The sequence below is a fragment of the Sinohyriopsis cumingii genome, chromosome 7 (genome assembly GCF_028554795.1).
Source record: "Sinohyriopsis cumingii isolate HCF-2022 chromosome 7, ASM2855479v2, whole genome shotgun sequence".
Classification (NCBI taxonomy): domain Eukaryota; kingdom Metazoa; phylum Mollusca; class Bivalvia; order Unionida; family Unionidae; genus Sinohyriopsis; species Sinohyriopsis cumingii.
Window position 1 is genome coordinate 89,248,057 of NC_142967.1, and position 12,416 is coordinate 89,260,472.

The window sequence follows — 12,416 nt, forward strand, 5'->3', positions numbered from 1 at the left end:
AAGTTTTCAGTTTTTAAAAATCTTATTTTCTTGATTTGTTGCAACTATCCACCACTATTTCAGTGACTGCCTTGCTGTTAGATAATCAGTTTTTCCTGAATTCTGTGCATTCAAGTGAGCAGCAATCTTTACTGAATTATTTAAATCAAATTTCGATATCATGCACTGTGCACCCTATGGTCAAATTTTACCTGATTTATATAGAGACAGCTTATCATTTGCTTTAATTCTGACACTCATTCATAAGAAGGAAAGTCTTCAGATTTTACCCAAAACTCCTGCCACGGCATGAACGAAACCAGGATAGTAGAACTGCACACATACGGTATATTTGCACTAACATTCACTTTTGCAATCGACATTTTTGCAGAATACTACAGCTATATTCTAATAAGATTATTTTTGGGCTGCTGTGGTAGTCTCATTGACGTTTAGAAAGCATCATTTTCATTCAGGACCAACTTGACAGCATAATAATTCTTCAGGAGAAAACTCCATGCCAATTATAACTTGTTGTAGATTAATGATAACATGTTTAATATGGCTTTCATAGTCACCATATTGGAAGTCAGATCAGCACCAAGTTGACATCAGAAAAAGTCTTTATATGAAATCCCCATGTTGATATGACCATTTCTTTAGTAGTAGTGATAAAAAGATAGTCAAGAAGCGGCCATATTGTATTCGAAGTAGAACATTTTCGTTATGACCAATCAAACATCATAAATTCTGGCGAAAATCCCCCACTAATGTTCTCTACAGGAGCAGCAACAAAATGATTGACATTGTCAGTCAGGACCAACTGGACATCATGAGAAGTCTTGTAGTGAAACCCATTTTGATATAACCATTCATTTGGACTGGACATCATAAGAAGTCTTGTAGTGAAACCCGTTTTGATATAACCATTCATTTGGACTGGACATCATAAGAAGTCTTGTAGTGAAACCCATTTTGATATAACCATTCATTTGGACTGGATATCATAAGATGTCTTGTAGTGAAACCCATTTTGACATAACCATTTATTTGGACTGGACATCATAAGAAGTCTTGTTGTAAAACCCATTTTGATATAACCATTCATTTGGACTGGACATAAGAAGTCTTGTAGTGAAAACCATTTTGGTACAACCATTTATTTGGACTGGATATCATGTCTTGTAGTGAAACCCATTTTGATATAACCATTTATTTGGACTGGACATCATAAGAAGTCTTGTAGTGAAAACCATTTTGATATAACCATTTATTTGGACTGGATATCATGTCTTGTAGTGAAACCCATTTTGATATAACCATTTATTTGGACTGGACATCATAAGAAATCTTGTAGTGAAACCCATTTTTGATATAACCATTCATTTAGACTGGACATCATAAGAAGTCTTGTAGTGAAAACCATTTTGGTACAACCATTTATTTGGACTGGATACCATGTCTTGTAGTGAAACCCATTTTGATATAACCATTTATTTGGACTGGACATCATAAGAAATCTTGTAGTGAAACCCATTTTTGATATAACCATTCATTTAGACTGGACATCATAAGAAGTCTTGTAGTGAAAACCATTTTGGTACAACCATTTATTTGGACTTGATATCATAAGATGTCTTGTAGTGAAACCCATTTTGGTATAACCATTCATTTGGACTGGACATCATAAAAAGTCTTGTAGTGAAACCCTTTTTGATATAACCATTCATTTGGACTGGACATCATTAGAAGTCTTGCAGTGAAAACCATTCATTCGGAATAGCAATAACAGGATTTTCAAGATACCTGTTGTGGCAGCCATGGTGGATGTCTGAGCAGCACCATTTTCGTTTAAGACCAACAAAAACTTGGGATGAATGAGTGTAACAAAGCAGTTTAGATGTTGTAGTGAGAACAAACTTGTGCTAATGGACAGCTTTTGGTCTATGACGATTAGTACTAAAAATAGTTTCATTAGTATGCATGACGTTTTTATTTTTAAAAGGGAGTTGAGAAATTTGTAAAATTTGAGGACATTTCCAAATTGTCTGCCAAAACATGAGGTTCGAAGGGGCAGAGTTGGGAATTTCAAGAAGCTCGTTTATGAAATACTGTATACACACAGCCTATGTAAAAATATTGAATTACCTTTTTCCCTCGGTCAAATGACTGGTAACAAACTCAGCCAAATGTTATCTGACATAACCAAACTCTTCCAACGTCTTCATTATGCATGATTATTTAATAATACTATCAAAATTTGATTCAAAAACATACTGCTTGTGCTAGTATTCACACACAGTTTGTTTGCACCCCCCTGCCCATTTTAAAAATGAAAGATATCAAGAAAATTAAAAAAAATGAACAAAACTTAGTGATTTCTTTCATCAATTTATAACTTCTAGCCTCATTGTTGCCAGGGGGTCCCAAACATTGTCTACATGTTGGCATTATGAATCAGATTAGTTTCTTTAGTAAAGCCCACTTTATTTGCATGGGTGAGTCTATGATGTTCAAATATTCATCAATCAGAATGAAACTGATGGAATACACATCTAATTGGATGGAGAGGTGGATAGAACACGCACACCATCTCCATCTTTAATTCTGGAGGCACAATGAATTGGTTGAGGCAACTCAAGTCAATGGTGTGTCTCGACTTGCTGCTTGCGTTCTGACAAAGAGCCTAATCTTGACATTTAGTAATGAGCAAGCCAAATGTTTTTAAAGTTTTGAAACTTGAAATGCTTTATATGGATCACCTACTGTACCATCTGTGTGTGCTCTTAATCAAAATCCAAAAGGTGCATCTTGCAGTTTTACTGACACAACACTATTCCATGCATGTGAGAGGCGATTGATGGCAGTGATTCTAAGATTTTTTTTCAAGTAAAAAACTGATAGAAAAGTTTTAATTTTACGAAGATAATTGCTGTTTCACAACAAAAATATCACAAAAACATTGGTTATTTTATTTAATCATCTCATATATTCTCTTGAACTGATACAATACTATAAAACTAAGATTTAAACACAGATATATACAAAGTGAGACAATAAATTAATAAACATGATTCATGTGTGTGACATGTGTCAAAGGGAATGATGCACAATGTTTATTTCTTTGTACACCTTCAACAGTACTTTGATTCGACAGAAAAAGATTGCATTTTAAAAAAAGTGACAACTCAGTGACTCATTTAAGTTGTTCTGGAATAATGAGAGTTTAAATGTGTACATGGAATAAATTCTTTTCAGTATGCAGATCATTTCATGTCTCGTCTGGTCAACTGAACTTTCCCACTATTAACAAAATAGAAAGATACAGAACAGCAAAAAAGTTTATAAAATAGACACCAACATAAAAAGCCCACATTGTATGATTGTATATTTGATAATAGCTTTAGATTCAATGAATTTACATAAATTGTCAAATATCTGCAGTAGTAAGAACTATCAGATGTCCTCCAAATATATTGTTACAGGTTAACAGTTCAGTCTTATCTAAATCTGTATGGGCATAAGAATGTTAATCATAGATATGAACAATCTATTTGTACATAACAGAAATGGATGCGGAAATACTGTTAGCTTTGATGAAGTGAAGTTCTGATAGACAAGGCAATATACAGCATGATACTGTTTGATACATGGCACATGGAATACAAGTGTAACACTATAATATGTCCGTTCAGGGTGGAACAATACACTTATGCCACATATATTGATACATATTGTAATGCACAACCTACAATACGATAATACCAATACATGTAAAAAAAAGATCTAGTCAAATGAACAATAATATTCATTGGTCACTTAAAATTAAAAGTATTTTTATATGGTAATAATATTTTAGAATTGATTCTCCACCTTTAGCACTGATGTATCAGAATGTCAAAATTACCAAAGCATCAATACATTGGTGAATCGTTTCTTCCTTAATGTCACTAGACCATGTATCAGATGTCATATTGGAATCACAGGTAACTATGTGAAGATCAAATCTGGAAACATGTATTAAGGCTCTTTAACGACATCCAATGGCACAAACTAATTTTTTCTGACAGCAAATGGTCATACTGATTTAAAAACAAAAATGTATGTGTGCAATTAATCTAGGTGCCAGAATATTTAATAAGCAATTTAGAAATGGCCATCATCAGAAAATATGCATCCAGTAATTACCAAAGAGAACAATAGATCAAGAAACACGTAACTGTCATTCAGTATTCATTTTTAAAAAAAATCATGAAACATCTGTTTCTGCACGCAAACAGTTAAGAATGGGCATTGTCTGTTTCTCAAAAAATGCCTGTAAAACCACTAAAGAAAACTAGAGTTACAGATATATATAAAAAAACTTTTTACAGATTTAAAAAAAAACCTGGAGTTACAACTCTGTTATATGTGACAAACTGAAAGGAACAGCAAAGTTATGAAAATAATATCAAAAAAGATTTGCATTCACAGTAACACAAGATTCTTTTGTATCCTCAAAATGCTAGATAGATAAATTTGGTATTAAAAAAGCATTAACATCATAAACTTGATAAATCATTATCTTCAGACAAATGAGTAGATTACCATATATAACCCATTTTATTTTAGCAGCAGTAAATTACTCAGACTCTATGAACACTTTGTACAGTCTGTCATTTTTCTTGCCTTATTTTGTCACAATGGCCTTTACCATTGCAACTTTACCAAGTTACCTTTCTTTGCCATTTATATAGTGACAAATAATAAATGTGCATTTATTTCTGACAGCAATTTGTTGTTTGCATTTATAGCTTTATGAATGACTCACATTACATATTGTTAAATGTCATTATTTTGTACCAGTCTCAAAATAAAGTGAAGCTTTGAAATTATAATTTCATCCATGACTCAAAGAAGCAATGGCACATTTCTGTCCCTGAAGAAAGGTAAGAACTCACAATAAAATATTATATGAACTTGAACTTGTAAATGGCAATTGCCAGCTTAGCTTGTACATTCCCATCAACATTTGATAAATATTTGAATCTGCAGTGTAACCAAGCTTCACACCACATACTGAATGACACAATAAAAAACACTAATAAACACTGCAGTAACATCTCAAAGTAGATAAAATGTGAACTAAACCTGCAAAGTAATGGTAATCAATATTCATAGTTTTTTTTTAATATAAAAAAAGGACTAAAAGAATTAACCTGATGCTGATTTAGAGCACACAAAATACCAAATACCAACAATTATTTTGTTAAACATATTTTAAGTTAAAAATTCACTGCAGTTAATATATGAAAGTTGCTGATGTAGTTGTGCAGACAATCAGCACCATAATACTTCAAATAAAGTGATATGTCGAGTCATTTTGGGGAATTATACAGTAGGAAACATATTTTCTAATGACAACAATTGATTCTTTAGAAAACCATGTCTTGCGTGCACATTTTGGTCTTGCTACTCTGATCTACACCATATTATCTCTATTCCAAGGCAAACACTCATCCATACACATATGTATTGGAAAGAGGTTAATGGTGGTGTCTCAGTAGGGAAATATAAAAAATGTCCATGCTGAGAAAACAAATACATGGCAAAAACATAACCTATCATGTCAGCATATTTTGTTTTTTTAAGTATTTTTTTGCTAATAAATTATAAAATTGGGTTACAAGTCAATTGTTGCAAATTTTACTTAAGAACGCTGCAATCAATGCATGATACAACAAAGCAATAATACTACCATCTGCAGTTGTGACACAATAAACAAAGTGATTTCCTATGCCCTGTCTGGGTAATCCTGAAAACGAATTTCACTGTCTAACAAGAATATATAGCCAATGACACCTCCCCCCATCCTGTAAAATACAATTATCAAAGGAAATGCATTTTTTTCACCACCTGATTTTTAATAATAGGATGTCAGCAGATATTTGAGTATAACACTGAGACAAGACAATATGGAGCACAAAAGCATGGCAAATTATGGATATCAGTCAGACAGTCTTCTATGTGAAGATTATACATAACAATTAAGCCACAGTAACTAGTCACTCTTCTCATCTGACTGAGTTGTCCCCCCTGACGGTGCCGATGCTGATGATGTAGGAGTCTTCTTGTCCTGGCCCCAGGGACTGTGCTGCAGGCTTGGGGAGTTGGGAAACTGTTTTTCATCATCGACAGCTGAGGTTTCAAACTGAGCATTTTCCAACCTGGTTATCAGCCGTTCATCTTCATCCCCAAATTCTCCACCCATAAGAGTTGGCTCCCCTACCACCATCACATCCTGTGAAATAAGGAAATACTCTTGTTCAACAATACTTACTGAAAACACACAAAGCAAGTAGTTCTGACAGGAAACAATTGGCCAATACCATGTTTTCAATTCCACCAAACTGACACCAAATAGTTGCAAAAATATTGATGATTCATTCAGAGGGCACAATAAAATAAATTTTTAAAAAAGTGTAATCTTTGAGTCTTTACTGCCAACAAGTGCGACAATTTTATCTTATCAATTAAACTGTGCTTTACTGTAAACTCTGTAAAATCACAGAAAACATTTTCTCTAATAATGAATGTTTATCCAGAGTACCCATGTGAATTACACTGCTCTCCTGACAATTTTGTTAGGTTTGCCATGATGTGACACCAGCTGCAGTTAGAACACTGTTGAAGAACACATGATTTTCCATGACAACAATCACAACAATAACCCAGTTTTACACTACTGGTATATAAATAAGCCAAGATCTTCCTTTCAGAAACAGTCCTTCAACATTTGTTTCTTGTTTTACACTATGATAAATTGGATTTAACAACACATTTTCATTACCATATCTACCTATGTGAAATAATATACAACCTATATCTATGTGCAATACTATACTACCTATATCTACCTATGTGTAATCCTATACTACCATTATACTACATATATCTACCTATGTGTAACACTATGCTACTTATATCTACCTATGTTTAGCACTATACTACCTGTATCTATATATCTGAAATACTATACTACCTATATCTACCTATGTGTAATACTATACAACCTATATCTTCCTATGTGTAACACTATACTACCTATATCTACCTATGTGTAATACTATACAACCTACATAGACCTATGTGTAATATTATACTAGCTATAATTATGAGTAATACTATACTACCCATATCTATGTGTAATACTATACAACCTATTCTACCTATGTGTAATACTATACAACCTATATCTACCTATGTGTAATACTATACAACCTATATCTACCTATGTGTAATACTATACAACCTACACAGACCTATGTGTAATACTATACTAGCTGTATCTATGAGTAATACTATACTACCCTTATCTATGTGTAATACTATACAACCTATTCTACCTATGTGTAATACTATACAACCTACATAGACCTATGTGTAATACTATACAACCTAAATAGACCTATGTGTAATACTATACAACCTATATCTTCCTATGTGTAACACTATACTACCTATATCTACCTATGTGTAATACTATACAACCTACACAGACCTATGTGTAATATTATACTAGCTATAATTATGAGTAATACTATACTACCCATATCTATGTGTAATACTATACAACCTATTCTACCTATGTGTAATACTATACAACCTATATCGACCTATGTGTAATACTATACAACCTACACAGACCTATGTGTAATACTATACTAGCTATATCTATGAGTAATACTATACTACCCTTATCTATGTGTAATACTATACAACCTATTCTACCTATGTGTAATACTATACAACCTATATCGACCTATGTGTAATACTATACTACCTAGATCTACCTATATGTAACACTATACTACCACTATACTACATATATCTACCTACATGTAACACTATACTACCTATGTGTAATACTATACAACCTACATAGACCTATGTGTAATACTATACTAGCTATAATTATGAGTAATACTATACTACCCATATCTATGTGTAATACTACACAACCTATATCGACCTATGTGTAATACTATACTACATATGTGTAATACTCTTCTAAGTACAAAATGCACACATCTAGGTTCTACAGTCCTATAATGTCATATCAAATCACATCCAGGTTCTACAGTCCCATAATGTGGTATCAAATCACATCTAGGTTCTACAGTTCCATAATGCAGTATCAAATCACATTTAGGTTCTACAGTCCCATAATGTAATATCAAATCACATTTAGGTTCTACAGTCCCATAATCTAGTATCAAATCACATCTAGGTTCTACAGTCTTATAATGTAATATCAAATCATATCCAGGTTCTACAGTTCCATAATGTAGTATCAAATCACATCTAGGTTCTACAGTCAATGTAGTATCAAATCACATCTACTGTTATCTGCCAGCCAATAAGATGATACTTTTTAACTAGAAAATCTTAGCTTCGTCTTACAATCTAAATCGACTTGTATATGGATTATGTCATCCGAATCCCTTTTTCGTATTTTTTGTATGGAAAATAATTCTTCAAGAGTACGAAAAATAATGTGTAAAAAATATTTAATTTTGGGGAAGAGATCACGTAGGAAAAAATATATGATCAAACAACGAGTATTTTAAACAATTACATGATCGTCAGTATTAAAAATTAACATAGCTCAGATGCAACTGCACTAAAACAGCATGCACCAGTAATGTACGTTGTTTGTAATATACACTTCTTAAATTTTATTAGAAGATGAATAACCATGACAAAAACATATTCCAGCACAATTTTCTTCTTGCATCTAATGATGAAATAATACGTATGCCCCATTTAGAAAGAGACAGAGACAGACACACATATGTCTTCACGATTGTAAATCTATATTGTTCACTTACCTGATGACTGATCTTACTCGTGTACAAGTGTAGTACCATTTTTTTCACCCCGTTATCAATTAATATCACTAGATAAGCAATTCCTTCTAGTTTTTGTTGCTACTTCCATTATTAAATGCTAATTAAATATGATACGGCTGTATTCAGTTATTCCAAGCAAACACCTGTTTAAGGTCAAGATTCAGCATACCAGATCTGATCAGGGAGGCTACCCATGGGTAATATAAATACCGTACCATATAATGAAAGAAAATGCCAGATGGTTACTAGTGAAAATTTCTCAGCCAGTGACATTTTTGAACTTGCCAATGGAACCGACAGCAATTTGAAGTACATATAGCATGAGCAAAGATCAAAAGCAATTGCCGCCTAAGTAGAGGAAGAACACATGCAACTTTTTAAAAAAATACTTGCAAAGAAAATTAGCATGCAAAATGGCCATTCTTGCGATTTAAACTAATGGGAGTCTATATGGATTTAACTATTGTGAATATTTAAACCCTGAAGGAGTATGGTATGTATTTTCATAGTTAATCATTCACTGTTTCATTTATTAATGTTTTCTCTCATTAACAAAAGCTTCAGCAACATGGGGGCAATAAGGTAAAGAATAAAACAACAAAACAAACCCACAAAGAGCTAACTCTCTCTCTCTCTCTCTCTCATTTGTTGGACTATATTTTATTTTGATCACAAGGTGCAAGAAGAAAAATGTGATGGAATACATATGCATCCTTCTCTCTGTATCTCTCCCTTCCCCATTGGAAAAATCATTTTAGTATTAATGATGCAATTTCCTTATTGCTGGTAATCTGAAATAGCATACAGTGATACTTTCAGTATTTATAAGACTGGAAGTTATTATAGTTTAATTCCATACAGCATTACGAGTTTTATCCTATCTGTAACTCAATAATGTTCAGGTCAGCATCATTATCTGTAGCTAAAAGTTCATAATACATTTAAAATACTTCATGTGAAACAAACTGGGTACTTTTAATTATGTTTAATGATCCTGACTGGAAAGGTTACTGAGTTACAGATAGGATAAAATTTGCAACACTGTGAAATGAAGTCAAAAACACAACCCAAAGTATTGATCTGGCCTTGTCTTATACTCAGCATCAACTTATATGTGGATGAAGGATGGAAAATTTGCCAAATTTGCTGATTCAATATATATACTTATAGGCAGGCAAATGAGGTAGGTTCTACAGTCCCATAATGTGTCAAATAACATTTAGGTGCTACAGTCCCATAATGCATATCAAATATACATCCTTAATTACAGTCAGAAGTAGAACAAAATGCATAGCAGTCTTGTTTCAACCAGACTTCTTGTATAGCTCTTTGAGAACTCCAACATTATAAAAAAAACAAAAAACAAAAAACAACAGCAAAAAACAGTTCAACTTGCATCGCCACAGGGAGGCTTTCCCCAAAATTGGAAATGCAATTCAAATGACAGAAAATGGGGAGACATAATGTCACTGTGATGATGAGACGTTTTGCATCTATATGAAAAATTTCACTGCCTGATAGAGACATGCCTCTTGCACTGGCTTCTATTTATCAAGTGAAGGTCGCCCCAGTTATCATACGTTGTACCCAGGGAAGGTTGTTTTTAAAATTAATGTATGCTAGGGTACTCTTGAGAATTCATATCAAAATCATAAAATTCTAATTAACATGTCTACTCCACACTGTAAGTATCTTCCCTTGGGTCCCAAGTATGTTTTACTGAACAACCCTGAGGGCAAATGTATTCCTTTAAACTTACAACAGAATTCTGACACAAATAATGACAAAATGTCAACAAAAGATTACATCAACATAAATTCTGACATGGCAATATATGTCTTTGTGATTTCATGAGTACAGTTTGAATGAGGCATCTTCTGTCAGTGATCAGTGATGCATTTTACCAGATCTTTGTGTGGCAGAGGTCTGCTTGAACAAGACTGGACCTCTAGCTAATGGTGCATGATTCAGTGGCAGATCAGGTTCTTTTTTTGTCTCAACTACAATAGGCATCATATTAATGGAAGAAACAGTTGCTGCATTCTTAAGAACTGGTGGTGAAGTTTTCTCAAGTCCTGTAATATTTATGACTGATTTTGCAGGAGAGATCCAGCATTTCACAAGAAACAAAGTTGATGTCATGAGTATTTCTTGGAAAGTTAGGTATAATAATCAAATGGAAGGACAAGTAAAATTCTTACTCCAGGTACAGAGTTTGTGATTCCCTGGGGCCCTGGAGATCGCTTTTGTTTCCCTGTAGGGGCACTGTTATTCATGTTAGTATTGGCATTGTTACTAGCAGAGTTCTTCCTTTTCCGCCGCTTTGTCTGTGTTCTTGTAGTTTCTGAAGAAGAAAAGAAACGATGTGCAGACTGTACAATATTGGTGAATAACAATTTCTAAAGTTAATGCTCAACCCAGTGTCTTGCAGTTTAATCTTCACAATCAAAAAGGGACTGCCACTCTACTGGCTGAAAAGAATTTTCATGAATCTATTACACATAGGTAGAAAATTTTCAAGTTAGCTACCATGGCAGTCATACTGGATACAAGACTGGCAGCACTTTCATTCAACTCAAATCTATCTATTGCATGAAGCAAGACACAAAGACAGTTGTGGATTTACATGACTAGATTCCATAAAATCTGCTGGAAATCCAGTACAAATTTAACAGTTTGTGATACCCTTTTCTATAGTTGAGATGTTCACCTTGAATTTTGTTTAAGGTATATGCTTTCCTGCAGGAATGAATAAATAACACTGACAAGGGCAAACTATCTATCTTTTCTACATTCTTGGGAAAGCATAAAAAATACTGGTCTGATTTCTTGACTGCAATATCCTGCCCATCAACTTATAAATATCAAAAAATGTCAAAAACTTTACATACGTTTGAATCCTCATTGAAAATGAGTATGTGTATGGGTGAAAGATGTCTTATCTTTACATCACAAATAGGAAAAAAACCTTGAATTGCATATAAACTCTAAAACCTGTTGTACAAATGTTAAGTATCCTTGATAAAAACAACAAGATTAAGAAAGGTTGGAAAAATAATGCACCCATACAATTTTATTTCCTTGGTGTTAGATGTTAACACTGATCCTTTCAACTTGCAATCTACTGATCATTTAACTAATGTTTACATGTATATAAATTAACATAATTACTTTTTTCCTGCTGAAGTGCATTAATCTTACTTATAATTCAATGACAAAGCATGTATTTTACTATGGTACTGGGTTAATCAAGCATTCAAATGCTTAGTGTGTTCATTTTAAAAGGTGAATGCAGAAATTTTCAAAAATATAATGATTTGCTTGCTTAGTAACAATCAAGATTGATGCAGTTTATATAATGAGGGATGTCATATTGGATAGCCATAAAACCTGTACTGGATCAAATCCTATCTTGTAAGTCATGCTTACTATATCTGATACATAAGTTTGACTGCAAACATCACAGCTGTAGATCTGCCATCACATGTGGCACCAGCAGAACAAGTTCTACTTAATTCTTTTTTCATATGATTTAATATGAAAGTA

At 33.1% G+C, this 12,416-nt stretch overlaps 1 protein-coding gene across 5 annotated transcripts in view; it reads right to left on the bottom strand.

The window, feature by feature from the left end:
• Positions 1 to 2,941: 2,941 nt before the first annotated feature.
• LOC149795680 (LIM domain-binding protein 2-like) overlaps positions 2,942 to 12,416 on the bottom strand; it is a 120,322-nt gene continuing 110,847 nt past the window's right edge. For all 5 annotated transcript variants that reach the window (XM_089965537.1, XM_089965539.1, XM_089965538.1 and 2 more), the window contains 2 exons: positions 11,072 to 11,214; positions 2,942 to 6,259 (listed from right to left, as the gene is read on the bottom strand). In XM_089965537.1, coding sequence (XP_089821663.1) covers positions 6,020 to 6,259; positions 11,072 to 11,214 — 383 coding nt within the window. In that variant the 3' untranslated portion in view covers positions 2,942 to 6,019. The remainder of the gene's footprint in view (positions 6,260 to 11,071; positions 11,215 to 12,416) is intronic.